Source organism: Barbus barbus, assembly GCF_936440315.1.
Source record: "Barbus barbus genome assembly, chromosome: 22".
Lineage (NCBI taxonomy): Eukaryota > Metazoa > Chordata > Actinopteri > Cypriniformes > Cyprinidae > Barbus > Barbus barbus.
In genome coordinates this window covers 7652189-7673828 of record NC_136750.1, presented here as the reverse complement: position 1 = coordinate 7673828, position 21640 = coordinate 7652189, and the positions used below count along the sequence as shown (strand labels likewise).

At 37.3% G+C, this 21640-nt stretch overlaps 1 protein-coding gene across 1 annotated transcript; it reads left to right on the top strand.

Annotated features, from left to right (window-relative positions):
* Window positions 1-7607: 7607 nt before the first annotated feature.
* Window positions 7608-21372, top strand: LOC306888181 (lysM and putative peptidoglycan-binding domain-containing protein 2-like). Its single transcript, XM_079446356.1, has 3 exons — window positions 7608-8090; window positions 9168-9496; window positions 20596-21372. Exons 1-3 carry the CDS (start codon window positions 7836-7838, stop codon window positions 20642-20644), a joined length of 633 nt encoding a protein of 210 aa, XP_079302482.1. The 5' UTR covers window positions 7608-7835; the 3' UTR covers window positions 20645-21372.
* The last annotated feature ends 268 nt before the right edge of the window (window positions 21373-21640 follow it).

Genomic DNA, 21640 nt, shown 5'->3' with positions numbered 1-21640 from the left:
AAAAAGATACAAACAAAATAAATCTAGATTAAAAAATGTTGAAAAAATAAAGATCAATCATCTAGTTACAATCATTCAGGTACTTCTACTGGGAAACAATCTTTAAGAACCTTTTTCAAACACAAAAGCAGACTGCAGTGTGTGCTGAGGTACAGAGAAATATGCAGGTGAGGTTTTGTTTTAATCAGATCCAGTTTCTGGGATTGTTTTGGAGATGCCAGACACATGATGTCATTGAGACTACATCATTCCTGCTGTGTCTTAAACTCCAGCAGAGCTTATCTCATGCTTAACCAACACCAGCCCAACAGACCTCACTGCTGCTACATGGGAAATGAGTCATGAAGTGTGTGTGTGTGTGTATGTGTGTGTGTGTGTGTGTATGTGTGTGTGTGTGTGTGTGTCAGAAAGGGATGGAAAATGTTTCACTCTGAGGCTGACGTCATTGAACTTATATATTTTCACCAGATGTATTCATCATCATCTGCTATTAGACTTGTCCCAAATGACTTGCGGGGCTTCCTGTGAACTCATTTTGGCTACGTGTGTTTGGAATTGAGCAGAAACTACAGTCTCCAGCAGACAGCACCAATGAGTGATCTATCAACTGGGCTTGGAGTCAAATTTCAGAACTTCTATAATGTAATTAGATCCTGAAAGTAAATCTAGCACATGGAACTGTGGCATCCAGTGATAGGAACAGACAAATTTCATTTTATTATTATTATTACTGTATGTGCAGATTAATTAGAGCAGAATCTGATCTGAGCTCAAGGTCATCCAGTTGAACAGGAAGTAACTCTCTCTGTGTGTGTGTGCGCGCATTTTGCAATCTTTTTGTTTATACTCTCACACTTAATTTTTTTATGTGCATTGACAGGATATATGCATCATTGTTCACTGTGAAAAAAAATCTATATATTTTATACTCTGCCTGGCCAAAAAAAGTTTCCATCTGGATTCGGAAGAAGCAATTAAAAAAAAAAAAAATCAGGCTCAAACTATGTCTTGACTTCAACCCAACTGAAAACCATTTGGACACAGTTGCTCCTTTTAGGACACAGGTGAGCATTGTTGTTTCTTATGGGAAATGGACGGGCATAGGTGCTTGCAGAGGGAAACTGACAGGCATGAGTGCTCCCTGCAGGAAACTGGCAGGCATAGATGCTCCCTTTGCGAATCTGATAAGAATCTGATATCGAGGTCCATGTGCTCCATGTAAGAAAGGGATTCCCCTTCTAAGATCAGGCAGTATTTCAATGCACGTAATTACTACTGCCAATAAGTAATCCCATTTTGAAAGGGACTGCCATTGGTTGGAATGAAATAGAGAGGTTGAGAAACCTGAGGGACACCAGAACACATGGCAGGCAAGTGTGCTCTCTGTAAGAAAGAAATTCATGGGTGCTCCTTGTTGAGTGTGGGCTGATACTGCCGCTTCCTGTGGGTAACTGGTGGGTATGTATGCTCCCTGTGGTAAAAGGGGCAGGAACAGGTGCTGCATGTAGGAAACAGGTGACCATGGGTGATGCTTGTTGGAAACCAGCAACCACAGATGCTTCCTGTTGGAAACTAGCAGCAATGGAAGCTCCCTGTGGCAAACGAGCACGAATGGCATTTTGATGGTTTTTAGGTGTCTTCGGTAGGTGTAAGATGGATAAAAGCATCTGCTAAATGAAGAAACGTAAATCATGGTGAGTTTTCGCATAAACAAGGTTGGTTATACCTCAGATCTGGGAGAAAATCAGACATGTCAGTATATTAGATCCATGCATTAGGTCTTAAAGTGACAGCAGCCTACTAATACTTGCTGTTTGTGCACTTAATGTTAATTAAACAACAAAGGAAAAAGAGAAAATCACTCACTGCTCTTGACTGAACAACTTTTAAGAAGGAATCTATATTTAATTTATACATTGAAGAATATGTTATTTTAAATTTGATTACGTAATTTAATTTCTTTAGTATTTACTATTAGTACTATTAGTAGACGTAGCTGAAAAACGTACACCAATTCATTTGTAACTTTGTGGTATTTGTGCTTGTAATTTGTCTGTGTTCTGATTTTATTACTTGTTTTTATAACATGTTACACAAGACATTTTTTAATGGCAGGACCAGTGAACATTTTGTAAAGACAAGTAAAAATCTGAACCACCAACCATGGCAGCAGAAAAAAATCCTTAAGCCTTGACTTACCACGATACCATCACCTCAGTACCTAAAAACAATGACAGATTCAGTTAAGTTTTTTTTTTTTCAGTGATGCTCAAAACAGTTGCAAATTTGACAGAGTGTGGCACAAAATGCTGTTGATAGCCTGCTTAAAAAACTTTTAATATCTTTAATGAAAACAACCAGATGATAAAATATTCCACTTTTTGTTATGATGTAGCGTTTGCGTTTGTCACTGAACAGGAGGAAATGTATTTTCATCCACACACACACACACACACACACACACACACTCGTGTTTCGGTGAATTGTGGGGACTTTCCATAGACTTTTATTTTATACTGCCCAAATGCCATTCTCTATCCCCTAAACCTACCCCTTACAGAAAACCTGTTTACATTGCACTTTCAGATAAACATCATTTACTATTTTTATTCATTTTTTCCCCTCGTGGGGACCACATGTAAAGGAAACAAAATTTCAGGTTTTACTTTCCTTGTGGGGACATTTGTTCCCCACAATGTAGCATAAACAAGAACGCCACACACACACACACACACACACACACACACACACATTTGGTTTCCATGTTTTATGGGGACATTCCATAGGCGTAATGATTTTTATACTGTACAAACTGTTTATTTCCCTTTTCTATCCCCTTACCCTAACACTTCCTCTAAACCTACACCTCTACATTTGTAGAAATACAAAAAACAACTTTCTGTATGATTTATACGTTTGTTTCTTCACGGTGTCCAAAAATGTCTGCACAAGTTTAAACTTAACTGGTATTGCTATCTTTGTCGGGACATTTTGTCCCCATAACCCTAGTTCATACCAGGAATCCCTCACACTCACGAAAAGCGAACACCCACTGGAACTTAGGTACAATTAGGGGGGAAAATATTAAAAATTATTTTCCAGTTGAAACAACGCCAACACAGATTATGTGCGTGTGTGTTTGTATGATCTCACATCTGTAGTATGTGAGTAAACACTGAGTCCTTTGTATTAAATGTCCTTGTAAGGCAGAGGACAAACACTAGGTGTGACAGAAGTTAAACATTGACCTGGAAACAGTGTTTGTGGTTAGAAGCATCTGAATCCATCCATGCATGGAAGAGGCAGGAATTATTCCTTTATCATTTCATTTGAACCCAGGACAAATAGAGACCACACAAACAGATGTGCACAAACAGCTAACTTACAATGTGCTTTTTTTGACATAGCCTACTGTTTGTAGTAGCTGTCAACCCCCACATTCTGAAGCGTGACAGAAGGTCATTATCTGTTCATGTGCGCCATCTACACGCAGAAAGACGAATTGACTGATACAGGGTCTCTTCATCACTCTTTGTTAGATTTTAACAAGGAATTGTAAATAAAGAGCTATTTTACCTGACACATGCTCCTATGTTTGATCAGGAGCTTTGATGTTTGAAGTAGAAGATGACTGTATAAAAATTGACTTGAGGGACAAGAAAAAGAGGAGAGATGATCAATGGAATAAAGGAGATACAGATACAGATAGCATACAGATTATGTTTTCACACTTCATTAACTATAAATAATGAAAGAGTGTTTGTTTAAGTGGCATCTGCATGAGCTACATATGAGAACGGACAGATGAATAATCCTCCAGGGCCCTCGAACACCTGCTGTAAGAACATCCAGAACCCCAAAAACATCACTCAGACACCGATTGCTTGTGTTCACAGAAACCTTGACATTTGTATTCATCACCTGTCTCTCACACAATGTGTCCTTAATAGTGCCTGCGAAGCCAAGCATCACTATTATTACAAGTACTGGAGTGCAGGTACTGTTTGTCAAATGAACCTGAATTAAAATGTCAAATCGTGCAGCTTGTTGAAAAGAGGTGTGCTGTTAATTTGGTTGAAAATGATGTTTTTTGTCTTAAGAACAATAAAAAGGAGGGAACCATATGTAAAATTGGGTGAATTGCTTGAGGTGGCATTTGGATTTTTTAAAGGTGGAAAAAATACATTATTTTAATAATGAGAGTACAGTGTTAATAAGCTTCGAAAATAATAACAACATAAAATAAATCACAGCTTTTTTTGCAGAGACTAATGCAGTGGTAACCTAAACATATTATTTATGTATTGAACTTTTTTCAGTTGTATGCAGAAACCCACTTTGTTTTATTTTTTATAAAATTACACATTAATACACTGTATATAAAAATGTATTTACAACAAGTGTCATGCAATGTGATTTTATCCTTCAAAGGTTTGTGATATAAATTCTAGACACTTTGTTTTCCTAAACCCTTTAAAACAAAGCTAGGCTATATTTTATATAATTAAACATTAAAAATAACATTTTATTTACAAGTCAAGTTTTATTTTTATTCATTCTGTAATTTTAGATTTAAAAAAAATATATATAAAGACCTTGTGGATTTCTTCTCACCTGCAAGAGGGTTCAATCAATATCATGTGATGCCCTAAGTTTCTCTGTTTAAATATGCATGACCCTGTGACCCCTCTGCCACACTTCAGCTCTATTCTATTAGGATAGATGTGCATGTGTGTATGAAGTGATATACACTAATGACATTATGAAAATTTTTTTCAAGAGGCTCAAACATAAACAAATCATGGTGCAGATTAATTCAGTCATCCAGTAATGAGCTTTACCGGAGGCCTGTAAGGGAAATAAGCAGAAGGTCTATTGTCTGCTGAGGGTATTGGGTAACATACAGCACCTGCTGCTCCTAATAAGGACTGCAACCTCGATTGACAATAAAGTCACATAGAGTATATAACGCCATTTATGTAGTCGGGACAAATTACTAGATACTATGGAGCCCTTTATGGGACATACTGGTGGGAAAAATTTGCGGTGAGTGGAAAAAATTCAGGGAGGGAGGAAAAAATATTTTTCAAATCTTTTGCGTTCCCTTGAGGAACTTTGCGTTCCCTCGCAAAACCAGTTGAGTTTGGACAAACTCTTCCTGTTTACTTTACAGCTTGCAGTGGTTCATACAGCTCATTACGTTCACAATGGAGCGGTTCATAGAGTTTTATTTTGAACTTGGAATCAAATAAAGAAATATGTCAGGCACGGTTTTGGGACATTCTACGCTTAATGTGTTAACAGGCTTAGATATTCCAGAGAAACATAATGTGGCACACAATGCCATTCAAGAGAATGCTTACAACTTTGTTGCAGCAGTCATTTTTGTGACAAAACTCTTGTGCCTAAAGCTAAGAACTTCAATGATGTTCAGAAATCATTCTAATAGACCTAAGTCAGGTTAGACGCAGTATAGAATTGTACATGGGGTGAATTGCCCTAAAGTAGGATGCTGCCTAATGTGGGACAGCCGTAAATAAATGAATGCCAGTGAAACTATGGACTAGCAAAGCTGTGGTGTCATGTGATCAAAATTACATTACTTCTCAAATGTACAGTCATATATGAAGGTGGAGCAATCATCAAACAGGATGCACCTTTTGTGAAGACCACCCAAAGGTCAGTGACATAGAGTTTTGACAAACTTGATATTAAAGAGAATAAATTAATTTTAAACAAAACAATCCCGCTTTGGCCTAACATGCTTATGAAACATTTGTCCATCAAAATTAGTATAACTTTGTATATGGGGAGGAAATATGGGATGGGGAAGTCGTGGCCTAATGGTTAGAGAGTTGGACTTGTAATCTAAAGGTTGCGGGTTCAAGTCTTGGGCCGGCAGGGATTGTAGGTGGGGGGAGTGAATGTCCAGCGCTCTCTCCACTCTCAATATCACGACTGAGGCACCGAACCCCCACTGCTCCGGGTGTGTGTTCACGGTGTGTGTGTGTTCACTGCTGTATGTGTGCACGTTGGATGTTCACTGCACACTCATGAATTCTGACTCAAGGTTGAATATAGCTTAAAATTTGTTTTAAGATTTTACTATTCAACATAGACTAAATCAAGGTGATTTATTTCGCCTTTTATTTTATCACATGGTTTCCAGTGTCCCAAAACAGGAACGCAACTGTCCCACATTAGGAAGCTGTAGATTTTCTCAGATGACTTGCACTAAGTGCACTTCTGTGTCATTTCTTTTACAAATGTGTTATCTGCATTTTCTCTTTTGATTTGATTACGACACATCCTGGGGTTTTTTAAAACGATATTGGGTGTGGATTTAATGTTTTGGCTACACATCGCAATATGTCAAAGAAGTCTGAAATGCAAAAAATGAACGACATTAGGGCAATTCACCCCTGTATAAAAATGAGGCTGTGGCATGCAATGTTTAAAGGTGCTGGATAACATCAACATGCAGTTTTTGTGTAGTCTTTTGGAAATATTTTGTCAGCTAAACTAACAGTATGTTGTTAAATGATGCCACAGTCCATTGATCATTGTTACAGCCTTGTCTTTGTTCCAGTTAAAAATGAAAAGCTTTAAATGTACTTGTACTGGAATCCCACAGATTGCACAAAAGAGGACAGTCAATTAAGCCTATTGCCACAACTGTGAGAAGTGACTAATGACAAGTTACAAACAAAAACGTGCAGTTTCCCCCATCAAAGTTTCAATTTGCAGGCACAATAGATAACTGATGGGAATCAGAAAAGATATAAGGCCTATGAGAGCACTGTTAAAAGTGAAACGATGTAGTGGTCTCTCTCTGTCCGTTGAAACTGTTTCCCTTCCACTTGTCTACTCGCCTACAACTGTGCAACCACAAACCAGCAACTTGTAGACACCTGCTTCCTCTTTCTCTCAAAAACCATGTCATGAGGTTAAAAAATAAATAAATCAAGAAACATCTCAGCGTTATCCCCCCTCCCATTTTCTCCATTTTCCACTAAGTGTGTAATTTAGATGTATTTACTGGGTTTTATTACTGTTAACTGAGGAATCTGCAGAGATGTGGTTTATATTTTGTGACTTCACTGTCAATGTTTGAGATTAGACAGGCTACATAAGCAGACTTAAATGTTTCATATTTCAGACAATACTGTTTGCATGCACAGTAGGCTAATGTTGTTCAGTCAAGTCACTAGCACATGTTTCATAGTTCATCCTATAACATCTGAAAGCATTTCAGAGTGTCCTATAATTAGTTTGGTCACACCAGAGTGTTATATTTCTTCAGTCTGCGCAAATGAACTCACAACAGCTTTAAAACGGACTCTACTACAACATTTTGAACATGCACTCCTGTTTTGAAGCAGCCTGGCCTATTTTGCTTGTGATATGTGAAAGCATCCCTATAAAATGTATCCCCTTTCCTTTCTAAATAGATGCTTACAAATGTAGACTATTTAAATAAAAAATGAAATAAATACATAGCGTTATTGCACGTTTGAGAATTTACGCTGCAAGGGACGCGACGCTCGGCTAACGTCGTTGATTGGTCGACTGCCTGGCGACGTCACATTCCGTTTGTAACCTTGCGAGACGCGACGCGCTGTTTGCAGCTAGATCATCACTGGACGGACCGCGTCTCTCGCGCAGGCAGGCACACGGCAACGACAATGGCGTCTGGAAAAAGTCCCGTTTTCTCTAAATATGTGCTGCTCGGGGTGTGACGCTGGAAACATGCGTATTTATGTCCTGTGAATAATAGTAGTGTGTTGGTGGTGAAGCGCGCGCATCACGGCAGCTTTAATAATAAAGGGTTGAAGATGGCGGAGTTTTCTCCGGTGCTGCCTCCGCTGCTGGAGGATGGAGGAAGCGGACGGCACAGACAGCCGTTGTTCCTCAGATCCCTGTCCGGTTCGGAGTCGGACAGCGAACTGTCGCAGAGTTTGGCCCGGACAAAGACGCGTTCATACGGCAGCACCGCAAGCGTCACTGCGCCGTTAGGAGAGAAATACACAGAGCACCGGGTAACAGACGGGGACACACTGCAGGGTATAGCGCTCAAATATGGTGCTACGGTAAGAATATGAGCCACATATCTATATAATCACACACATACAAGAATCCACGGCCTAGTAATGTCCTTAAGTTACATGTTCAGCGTTGTTGTTACGTACATCCCCTTTGGGCAACAAATAGGTGCGACATGGACCTTGTCTCAACTCGTGAGCTGTCTATCTAGACAATCGCCTGCAGCAATTTTTGGGCCCATGCCGTTACATTACATGTTTCAAAACCTAGTAAACTCACTAGTTAGGCAACGTTCTGTGTCTCAAATCAGAAAACTTCTTACAGTATTTTAGGTCAAAAAGGCTGTGAACTCTTTACAGCATTTTAAGGCGCATCATGTGAAGTGTGACTATGTCCTATTATGCCCAGATTTGCTGTAGGCTATATGGGCTGTTTGATCAAAACCAAGTGCTTCTTGGTATCACATGCATATTAGGGCATCTAGAGAACATACAGAAGCTTTTAGTATCATTAACTTGTTCTGCATGATGAAACCATCATATGATGGCCAAAAATGCTGTGAATGAAAATCCAGACGGTATTTTTAAGAAGTCTAGCCAGCTTATTTTGATGCATCTGTAATGCTCAGAGCTGTGTTTCCCAAAAGCATCATACGCCTAAATTGATCGTAGCTCCATTGGTGGCAATGGTTCTACGATGTACAAGGCTTACGATGCTTTTCGGAAACGCAGCCCAAGTTAGGACTTTGTACAAATATAAGATATGATTGCTTATGACACGACCGTGTAGACATAATGAAACTCAAGATAATTGTGAAAAACTTATTGATCATAATACCACACATCATGCCATTACCGAGTGTGATGAAAGATTTGGAGATCAGATAGATGTGTAAACTGATTTTCTGGATTAATAAACGGAAACGTCTGGATTCATCTAAGGAAATCACTTAGTTATTATAACCTAGCTCTTGATCTCTAAACGAATATTTGCTCATGTAGTTTGATTAGTTACATTAGACACACACTGGTGATGATGAACAAGCAAACACTATATAGATTTGTTTTTCTTGAAAATAAAACTTTGTTTGATATTTTCATTTATTTTTTTCTTTATTTACACAGATGGAGCAAATTAAACGAGTCAATAAACTATTCAGCAATGACTGCATATTCCTGCGAAACACACTAAATATTCCTGTTAAGTCAGAAAAACGCTCCCTCTTTAACGGACTGTCTCTGGAGTCACCCGACAGCGAGGGAAGCACGCTGCAGGAGTGCATGAGTCAGGACATGGACGCTCCATCACCCCCACCAGAACCGGCCGCCCCGGAGCCCAACACCCGACCCGTGCAGGCAGAAGAGCTGTCAGCTAAAGACTACTTACACCGGCTGGACTTACAGATCAAACAGTCCAAACAAGCCGCCCGCAAACTGAAAGAGGATGGTGGGAGGTAAATAAACCTATGACCTGCATGATCTTCTCTCTTATTTTAATAAACCTACTAGTGATCGACCGATATTGATTTTTTATAACCGATACCGATACCAATTCACGAGTTCACACTTACATATATTTAGCACGATAAACGTAATGCGTATTTGGCGAGTATGGTAATACGTTATTGGCGTGCTGTCCTGGGGAAGGGCTCTGTGCTCGGGAACTGCCCGAACCCAGAGTACCCCCCATGTGGTGAGAACTGAATGGAAAATGGAGGAGAAGGGGTGGTGGAGGGATGCTGAGTAATCGTCAAATGAATGGAGGTATGACGGCTGTATTTATATCCATGTACTGATGAACTTGATTACGTGCCACTTGTGTCTAATTAGGCTAAGTATCTGACGTGCTCCTCCCGAACTTTGTTAATTAAACATCATTTATTTGCATGTCTATGTGCCCGATAACCGATATGCAGAACCGATATTTATTTACTGTTATAAAGTAAATAAATGACTGCGTGAAGTAAGTCCATACTTCACTTTGGTTTTACCTCCTTTCAGTCATCTTAACAAAAAATGTTTTGAGAATTAGCAGTCTTTCATGCAGGGCTCTAGACTCATTCTTCCCACTGATCTCACTTTTGTGCACGAGCACATAATTTGGTTGCAATTTGTTTTTTGTTTTTGCTACAACATTTGATTAATCAATGCATGCTGATGAACTTTTATCATAGTTTATAGTTATATGGTAACGAAAGTTTTCAACATTCAACTCGTTCTTTTTCATCTGTATTATTTGTGATTTAAATTTTGTGAACAGGAATTCCTTTTTTCGTGCGCTTTTTACTTTCAAATTTGCGATCATGGTGTCACATTTTACAAGAAAAGATCATTGTCTGTTTTGCTTATATCTATACACCTTTAACTTTTTAAGACTAAAACAAAAGATGGATTCATTGTTATTCTTAATTAAAAAGCGCAACAACAATAAAACAGTACGTTGACGATGACAAACTCTTACATAACATTTATCAACAAAAACGAATAAGACGAGGCATGGCAGGACACACCACATGCTGTACTATATAAGTTACCTAGTATATTACAGAATGTTTAGCAAACTCTGAGGAAGCAAATATATATATATATATATATATATATATATATATATATATATATATATATATATATATATATATATATATATATATATTTAATTAAGGAAAGCAGCATAACCTGAGGTAAACGGCAAAGATAACAAGCTTCTCAAAACGAAAACAAAAAGAAAAGTAAAACTAAACTGGCTGTAGCTGACAGGACTTGCATGTTTTTTTCTACAAGAATACCACCACGTTCACCTTCTCTGGTTTAAGAAGCGGTCTTTTACTTTAGTTTGAAAACAAATCCATCCGCTGCGCTCCATCCGCGACGCGCACCTTCACGCTCGTGCTGACGCGGCGAGTATAAACCAGGCTCTACCCACTAAGCGCTCGCGCTGAAATCACCTCTCTTCACGTGATCAGTGAAATCTGTCTCCTGCTATAATGTGCTGCGGCTGGCAGCGCGCGCTGTATGAAGCAGACGCTTTGGAGTAGCGCAGACCTGGCACTCGTACAAATGCGACCACGTCAAATTTTAACTCGCAAACAATTACCATTTTGGTCGCAGTCTAGAGCCCTGTCATGTTAAATGTAATCTTCGTATTACAACAATAAAAAACATTTTATTTATAAAAAGCTTTAGCAGCAACACTAATATTAGCAGTAAGCAAAATGAACATAGAAAGTCTAATGTTTTCAAATGGAGAAAATAAAGGAAAGGAGTCATATCAACTTCATTTTTAACTTCATTTTTAAAAACAGTTTTTTAAGCTGTTTAATAGGATAAAGAGTGAAGAATAATTCACTGGATAATGTTAATTCACGGAATAATATTCTCTGGAATATTGGAATATAACAAGCATTGTATTTTATTGCATTTCTCAACTGGCATGCTCTAAATTATGCTGCTGACAGCGCGGTTTATCTATGCCTTTACACAGAACTATAGGCTACTCAAACTGCGATCGATCGCGGAGATAATGAATAATTAATTTCCATAGAGTTGTATTAATTTAGATGTTTATAAACGAAATAATGGTTATATAGTAAGTGTTAATACAATTTAGGGTGCTTAAAAAAAGTGAATCTTGTTAAAAGTTACATGCGGTGGCCGTGCTGAGCATTTATTGAGCATCAACCGCTGAGTGAACTGCAATATGAAAGCGGCTTCACGAGACTAATGATGAGCATATAGACAACAGAGAGAGAATTACATTCAATGCTTTTCTTTCCAACATGCAATCATTCATGGCTGTATTATTTAATTCATGCAAAATTACATCTTTATTGGGAGAGGACTTGACGGATTATCTATGTGACCGACTTCACGAGACTAATAGACCACAGAGAGAATTAAATTCAGCGCTTTTATTTCCACCATGTGCTAATTCATGGCTGTGTTATTTCAGGCAAAATTATAGCCTATCTTTATAGGGACAGGGCTTGACAGAGTATCTTATTTATCATATTTCTTAGAGCCAAGTTGCATTTAAACTATATATCAGGCATTTATGTAATACATCTAATTTGTGCATTAATGCCTGTAATATTAAATAGTTTACTAACTACAGCAAATAAAGTACCTGCACGCCCTTGCTGTCTTGTCTCCCCTCAGATGCGCTGCAATTGCGATCCTGCGCGCAATTCTGAAAACGTCCACAAGATGGCGGTGTTTATCGGGGAATCCGATATTACAAAACCGATATTCGATTATGAAAAAATGCTTAAATATCGGGAAAATATCGGGAAATCGATATATCGGTCGATCTCTAAAACCTACTGACCACTTTAATAACGATGAACAGAAACTCTGTCCCAAACCCTTGAAAGTTGCATTGCTGTCTATCTAAGGCAGCATCCCAACTGAAAATTAACACTCTATACCATTATGTCCATTATTTTTATTTTACTTGTTGTTCTTCGCAAATATGCACTACACTGTAAAAAAAAAAAAAGAAAAGTTGAGCCAACTTAAAAGATTAAGGCAACCAGCTTCAGCAGATTTTTTAGTTTTCTCAACTTTTTGTTGTATAAACTTAAAACAAGAAGTTGAGAACTCAAACATCTGCTGAAGCTGGTTGCCTTAAACTTTTAAGTTTGCCCAACTTTTTTTTTTTTTACAGTGTAGACAGACATGGGCACACAAGACGTGTTCTTCCTGTCAAATAGTTAGAAGTATGGCTACTGAATGTAACCATGCAGGGCGGTTTGAGATCAGTGTTGTATGCTGAAACCAAAAAAACCCAAAAAAGTGCATCTTCTTGCTGGCGTTCAAAAAGTTTGTGGTCAGTAAGGTACTTTATTGCAATAAATTAATACTTTTATTTTGTAAGGACACATTCAGTTGGACAAAAGTGTCATTCAAGACATTTATAATGTTCATCATCATTGAATTTTGCAGCACAAAATTTTTAAAGCTGCAGTCCGTAACTTTTTTTTTTTTTGGTTAAAAATGATCCGAATTATCCAAAATCAATATTTCAGCAAGTACATAACCAGCCAGTGTTCAAAACTATCGCCTTTATTCTGATTCACGACTGTTAGCTTATAATACCCCATAATTTCTAATTTGAGTAGTACGGGTTGGTTTTCGCGGGAAATTCGAGCATGGCACTGTGACCACATTACGTCATGTCTGTAAACTTAAAGAAGTTGTCCCGGCTAGTAGGCTATCACATGTGAGGATCCTGCAGGTGGCGCATCGTTTAGCATTTTCTCACAGCAGCTGGAATAATTAAATGTATCATTTTGATGGCGGATTGTAATACAGAAAGGATTATGTGTTTATGAAACACATGTTAATGAGAGTACATCCCCACTCAAGGAAGATAATTCTACAAAAAGCTGCAATTCCAGGTTTTGAAACAGAGATGGCAACAAAGAGGCAAAACATACGGACTACACCTTTAACATTCATAATAAAACTAAATGTTTCTTGAGCACCAAATTAGCTCATATGATCTCAGGTCAAGTCATCAGGTCAGGTCATCAGTAAAGGCTGATTTACCTTACAAATCTGATGAAATGGCGCACGATGCGTTCCCAGATGAACGCTATAATAAACCAAACTCACAACAACACGCAGAGATGGAGTTTGAGACGCTCCACATGTAAATGATAACAGTTTCTGTAGAACTACTGTGAACGGAGACGCACAAACTTAACCTACACGCATGTAGATAAATTCAAATTCAAATTCAAATTTTATTTGTCACATACACAGTCATACACAGTACGATATGCAGTGAAATGCTTGTAAAGATAAAGCGCATATACTGTGTTAGAACTGTATCGCATATAATTATTTAATTAAACCATAGCGTTTGTGAATTCACAATGCTTAATTATGATTTTTAAATGGATTTAATATATCCTGCAGCCTTGGAAAATAGTACAATAATGTGTTTTATGGATTTGCGTCCGTGAAATGCGCCACTTCCGGTATTTTGCCAGTTAGTCAACGAGAGCAAAATGAAGTCGACGATTTTTAAAAATTGACTAGTCGAGTAAAATTGACGAATCGTGACAGCCCTACTTAACAGTATCAAATTGGAGGATAGAGTGTCAGTAATGTATAAAATAAGATTAAACACTCAATTTTCAGTTAAGGCATTTCATTATTGAATTCAGAGATGTCATTGTCTAGATCAGTTTAGTTTAAATAGTATCTGCGAAATCAAATTGACGATAATCACTAGAAATTAAGTGTCCCCAACTGAGCAAGCCAGAGGCGACAGCGGCAAGGAACCAAAACTCCCTCTGTGACAGAACGGAGAAAAAAATCAAATAAAACATGTTAGCATGTTGCTAAGCTAAAGATGTCATATTTTAATAATCGTATGTAACGCAACTTGAAAATATCAAGTAAAATAGTCTGTTTTAATTATGTGATTAAATATTTAAAGTCTTTAGAAGATGCACGCCAATTTTTTTTAAATGATACTGAGCACCATTTTGGTCAGCAACAAACCTGTGAAAATGCTGTCTAGTTAGGATGCTCACTAAAGCAAAGATAAGGTTTGCTGACCTGTGGTAAGAAATCCCTCCATCAATCTGAAATGCTGCAGTTTTTATTTTAGCTGAATCAGTCAGCCAGATTTGTGTGTGTGCACATCTAGTGGATAAGGCAGCAGTGTTTGGAGAGAAGCCTTGTTGTCCTCCATAGTTATGGGGAAATGAAAGCTGTTTGCCATATATTCTTAGATAAACATATACTTAACATGTTTCTCAGAATAAAACCAGTCAGATCAGCTCTCTCAGAGCTCAAAACCCACACATTTATTCACTTAAGAAGTGCCGCATTGTGGCACACATCTCCACTGATGGCAGTAAATTGCAGGTTGTAACCTGTTGTAGTCTTAAGCTCTGTTCTCTGTGTGACGCTCAAGAAAAAGGAAGGCTCAAAGTTAAAGGCATAGTTCACCCAAAAATGAAAATTACCCCATAATTTACTCATCCTTAAGGAATCCTAGGTGCATATGACTTATATCTCCAATTGGATTTGTCTGAAAGAAATATTTAAAAATAAGCTTTATAATGGCAGTTAATTGGTGTTATTTCTCAATAGTCCATAAGTCCAATAAATCGCATCCATCCATAATAAAAAAAATGCCTCACATGGCTCTAGGGGGTGAAAAAGGCCTCTTGTAGTGAAACAATGTATTTTTGTAAGAAAAATATCCATATTTAAAATTTTATAAACATTAGTCTCTAGCTTCGCGTAGGACGTTGGCATAGAGCAGGGGTTCTCAAAGTCTACATTCAAAGGTCCAAATCTGAATTTTCATCAGTGTCAAAGGTCCGGAACTATTGGTTATTACAAAACGTGTTTTTAATAAACATGTATAACAAATAAACACTCATTTAAAAAAAAAAAAGGTTCCCTTTGCATTCAAAATACTTTAATAACAAGTGCAAAAGTGGCAAAACAATTAATTTAAGTGTCAGCAGTAGAAGTCGACCTATAATGTTTTTTCTCTGGCCAATGCCGATATTTAGAAATCAGGGCAGCCTATGGCCGATATATGATGCTGATTTTTTGGGCCGATTTTCTCTTTTTTTCCCTTTATATCAAAAGAGAGTTTGCGTAAATGGTTATTGCAGGGCACAAGACAGTAATAGTAGTAGTAGTAGCCTAATTCATAGTAATAATACATGGCTCAAAACTTAAGCACCTTCTCAAAACAGTTCTGAAGCATGCTTTTTTGTTTATGTTTGCTGACAGACACCAGTGTTTCCTGCAGACTAGCAAATGCAAGTTGATTCTCTGCCAGCAGGAGGCGCTGTTGGAGCGTGATGTATAGCCGTTTCCCCGGTAACGACTGTAATCAAATAAGCGCTACTTTATCAGCCATTACAGGAAAGACCAAATGAAAATTGACATCAAAGCTTTTCTGAAGAAAACGGACGGTTCTTTTAAAAGATACATTCATATAAAAACACCCGCGCAGCATTTTATTTTTGAAACGCGCAGTGCTCAGTTTATTCAACGAAGTATAAGCCTTTTGTAAAATCTATTTGTAGCGGTCAGTTTTGATATTGTGACAAGCCGCCACAAATAAATGTATACACTGGGCACTGCTATAAGACAAATTGTCATAATATAAGTGATAGCAAAACAAAACAAAAAAATAAAAATATTAGCGGTGAAATGTCGCCCGATTATGTCAAACGTCATACGCTCACTGGATGTCATGATGACAACAAATGTCATGAAGGAAAAGTTTCAATATCTCGCCTGCAATTTCGGACCTTCTCCAAAAGACATAAAAAAATAAGAATAAATAAACAAATGATTTACAAGTTTAACGTGCGTTTATCAAAGTAGGAAATATAATTAGTGTTCTTGAAATATGACATAGAAGCGGGTCCGGATTGAATTCCCTCCGGGTCCGGATCCGGACCGGAGTCCGGACTTTGAGAAGTACTGGCATAGAGTAAGCTCCAGTGAAAAGTGATGAATGCGGAAGAAGAGAAAGCAAAACAAAACACTGGTTATGAATTAGATGTAGAAAACAAGGACTTGTAAAGAGAAATGTCGGAGGACTTCCTTTGCTCCTGCAAACAAATGTTTTTTCTCACGAGACTAGCATATTCTCACTGCACCTTCTGCTACGTCGACGTCCTACGTCATCCACTGGAAAAGCATTCTATTGTGAACGTGCGCATGACAGTTAGCCGAAGCTAGAGATGTTTATTAAATTTTAAATATGGTTATGTTTCTTCCAAAAATACATCGATTCACTTTAGGAGGCCTTTATTCACCCCCTGGAGCCATGTGAGGCACTTTCTTATTATGGATAGATGTGCTTTATTGGACTATTGAAAAATAACACCCATTCACTTCCATTATAAAGCTTGGAAGAGCCAGGACATTTTTAAATATAAATCAGATTGGATTTGTCTGAAAGAAGAAAGTCATATACACGTAGGATGGTTTGAGAGTGACTAAATTATGGGGTAATTTTCATTTTTGGGTGACCTGTCCCTTTAATGCAAAATATTTACTGACCTTCACACATTGTTCCATGTTTGTATGTCTATATTCTTCTGTAGAACAAAACATTTTTTGATGTAAATGTACATTTTGGTGAGCCAGGCAAGCTCCAAAAAGGACATAAAAACACCATACAAGTATTCCATATGCGCTATATTCCAAACCTTTTGAGCAATAACTTTTGAAGAGGACAGACTAGAGTTTCAGTATTCAAACCATTGTTTAATGCCAACGTTTAATTCTTCTAGATGTTCCTTGGGATTTCTGGGCAGTTGAGCTAGTGTTCAGCACTTCTCAATCTGTCATGAGAAACACAGGCACCAATTGTGTTTGCTGACTTTGCTGTAATGAGGGTGGTAAATGATGACAGAATTATTTGACTGCGTGAACCATTCCTGGAATTCATTCCTGAAAAGAAATGGAAATGTTCCCTCAGTCGGTGGAAGAGATATGAGCACAATGGCAGAAAACTGCTCAATTAATCATGAATCTCTGGAAAGGAAGTATCAAACCCTCAGTACATGTGCGCTCAACCATGCTTCCCCTACACACTCGCACTGAAACGCCATTGTCCTTTACATGCACCGATCAAACAGAAGTGATGTTTTCATCAGATCAATGCTGCGACTGAGTCATGGAAATGTTCGATGACCAGCGCTGATCATCAGTTGTTGTTTTCTCCATATGCATTCCCAGGAACTGTCAATCCCAAAAACTTTAACTTGGAAACATTTATTGACTGGAAAACACATTTCATGTGTTTAAACAGCCTGTTTTGGGAATTACCAGAGGTCAAAATAGGGCTAGATCAGAGTCTGATGTGTTTGTTTGCACGGAAATCTCTGAATGCTTTCTTGTTTGGAGGAGATGATTGAACCTATGAGGGTGTTTTAAAGGAATTGTCCACCCAAAAATGAAAAGTCTTCCATTTATTGACCCTCATGTCATTTCAAACCTGTATGACTGATTTTTGTTTGGGGAATATAAAAAGATATTTTGTTGGTAATCAAACAATGTCAGTTCCCATTCACTTCAGTTGTATGGACAAAATACGATGGAAGTCAATGGGAACCAAAACTATTTGGTTTGATAATGATTACAGAATTGTTATTTTTGGGTGGACAATCCCTTTCAACCTACAAATAATGAGTCAAGAAAGACATTAAAAGAATTGCAGTCATGTTTCTTCAACTTTATTTACGTTGTAAATGGAATGTGAAGTCAATTGCATTGCCTTGTGGCAGGCAGTCTTATATATCATCTGCGCTATATCGTAATATCGTAATTGTTGTTTTAACGATGTGCGATTTGACATTGTCGAGTATTTAGCAAAAACCATTAAAAATACATGAAGTGCACACATTATGTGAAGTCTAGACTAGTGTAGACTGTTCTTTCACTGCACGATATAAAAATAAATTTAGAATGATCACAAAGTTCAAGACATGGAGGTAGAAAACTTATAATATATTTATACCACTTCATATAGCTAATCAATTTCACACGAAGAGTGCCTTTTTTTCTCTCCAAAAATTACCCTGATAACAAATGAATTTTTTTTTTTTTTTTAATATTTAATAAACAAGGTTAATTAAGAGACGTTAGTTTTAGACACCATATTGCCTGTTTTTGCGCTATTTCGACGACAAAAATAATTCCAAACACAGCTGACTGTTTCGTTCTTGAATGAATCAACCGTTTAAATGATTTAGTTCAATTGCAATGACTCCCTTAATAACAGTGACTTGTTATTAAGGCACTTGCTGGTGGTTTTAGTTTCACATTTAAAGGGTCAGTTCACCCAACTTAGCCTGTTTTACTCTCCCTCGAGGCATCCTTGGTGTATATGACTTTCTTCTTTCAGATGAATCCAATCTGAGTTATATTAAAAATTGTCCTGGCTATTCCAAGCGTTATCATTGCAGTGGGTGGGTGTTTCTGTTAAACAGTCCACAAGACATCAAATAAAGTGCATGCATCCATAATAAAACTAGCCTCACACGGCTCCAGGGCATGAATTAAGGCCTCCTGTAGTGAATCCATGCGTTTTTATAAGAACAAATATCCATATTTCAAACATAATAAACTATTTTGTGGGGAAGTCGTGGCCTAATGGTTAGAGAGTCGGACTCGTAATCGAAAGGTTGCGGGTTCGAGTCCCCGGCCGGCAGGGATTGTAGGTGGGGGGAGTGAATGTCCAGCGCTCTCTCCACCCTCAATACCACGACTGAGGTGCCCTTGAGCAAGGCACCGAACCCCCACATGCTCCCCGGGTGCTGCAGCATGGCTGCCCACTGCTCCGGGTGTGTGTTCACGGTGTGTGTGTGTGTGTGTGCATTTGTTCACTACTCACTGCTGTGTGTGTGCACTTGGATGGGTTAAACGCAGAGCACCAATTTCGAGTATGGGTCACCATACTTGACAATACGTCACGACTTTACTTTACTTTACTATTTTCTCTTCTGTAAATAAAATGTGCACACAGAGTGAAGCACTTGTATAAATAAATTAAGATTTAAATATCAATATTAAAATTTTACAGTTGTTAAAATAAATCACAATTCTCACTATTAACTAGTAGTTAACATGTCTATTATTAACATATTGGCTATTTATTAGTTCTTATAAAGCTTATTCTGTATCACCATATTCTACATCCATAAATCTACCCAATACCTAAACTTTACCTTACTAACAATAAGCAGCAGATTAGGAGTTTGAGGCAAAAGTCGTAGTTAATTGTTTGTTAATGATGAGAATTGGACCTTAAAATAAAGTGTGCCTGATAAAATGTTTTAATTAAATATTCTTTTTGTTTACTTTACAGTACAATAGTTGTATTATTTTATAGTCACGTCGAATAGGTCAAAAACAATGAGAACGTGGCCCATGATAACGCAGTTGGACAGAGGATTTAAAAAAAAAAATAATTAAACCCTTTTTCAAACTTTATGGTTACTGAAAAAGGTTTGAGTTGGACACTCAATTTTTTTCCAAGTTTTCTTATATATTTCAGTCCCAGTAGGATGATTCATACCAAAACATCTTTCGCCTTGTTTTCATTTTCTATGCAGATGCATTGCCCTACAAAATCATCCCAATAATTCTAGAAAGTTTATTTCCAAGTTGAACTTTTCAGGTGAATTGGGGGAAAAAAAATCTGTATTTTATTCAAATTCACAATTTTTATTGCAGAAAACGATTAAATTATCTAAGATTATGCAACAAAAAAATCTAACACAGATAACTAATAACACTAATAACTAATATTGTCTTACCATTTCACTCAACTTTTATTAGATTTTAAATAATGTCTAGTTTTTTTTATTTTTTTTATTTTACGTTTAAATACTTGCTTTAGGCTTCATATAGGAATAGGAGTTTATATCTAAAACGATCAACAAGGAATTCACATTAAAATTAACTTTCAGTTCTTTTAAGCTTCATACTAAAGTGACACATTTGCTATATATATTCAGCTGTTTTTATTTCATATTGTTTGTGTGTTTAATTTCAGGGCGGAAGACGACCCAGCAAACTCCGCATCATCATATCAGGAGATCTGATGGATTCTTCTTCATCTGTTTACCTGCAGCGCTGACAATGACCCATCTTCATCTTTCCATCCCTGTTTTGCCTGCTCATTTTTTAACTCTACCTTTACCCAAACTGCAACACCGGACCACATGCCATACTCTTGTACTGAAGGTCCATCATTGCCTTCTTCAGCAGTATTATAGTAATGTTATTTCTGACTTTTTCATCAATTCTCCATCTCGCAAAACAGTAAAAAAGCTACAGCCGAGTTTGTCTGCTTTAGGAAGAGCAATAGCCATCCACATGTAGATCACAAACTTATGATAACCTCTGCTCAAATGAAACATTGTATCTGCAGTCTGTCCAGTAATGTAACTTGGCAGATAAAACATCCCGGACTCTCTGGCTGCCTGCTGATTTTAATTTTATTTATTTTTTTTGCCTATACAAGCTTTATGTGTGGGGTTGAAAGGGATAAATTATGCTGTGTTGGTGCGAATGTTGTGCTTTTGTGTGTTGGGGTTTAATAAATATATTTTACTGTGCTTTTTGATTTGGATTATGCAGAATAAATGCTTCTGTAAATGAAGAGCTTCCTGTTTTGTGGATTATAGATCTTCAAGAAAAATTTGGGTTCATTGTGCAAAAGTAGTACTCCAAATAAAGTTAAATTATATTTTTTTATATCAGTAAGTCTTGAGCGATACGTCAGTAAATGTTAATAGATTTGAACTTTAGTGTGAAATAAATGCATTTTAAATATATTACTTTTTACTAGTGTTAACAATTCAAATAATTTAAAAAATGTTACATGATTTAGAGGACACAATTCACATCATTATTCCCATAATTAACATTATTCACAAACAGAATTCGCAGCATATTAAACCACTGCTGGACGAAGCAATTTATGTATTTAGAGATTTGATAGAGCTTTGATGGGTAACTACAAAGTCTTTCTTTCTTTTTCTCCCTTCCTTCCTTCACATCAAACTATAAATTGGTTTATAGAAGGATCAAAAACT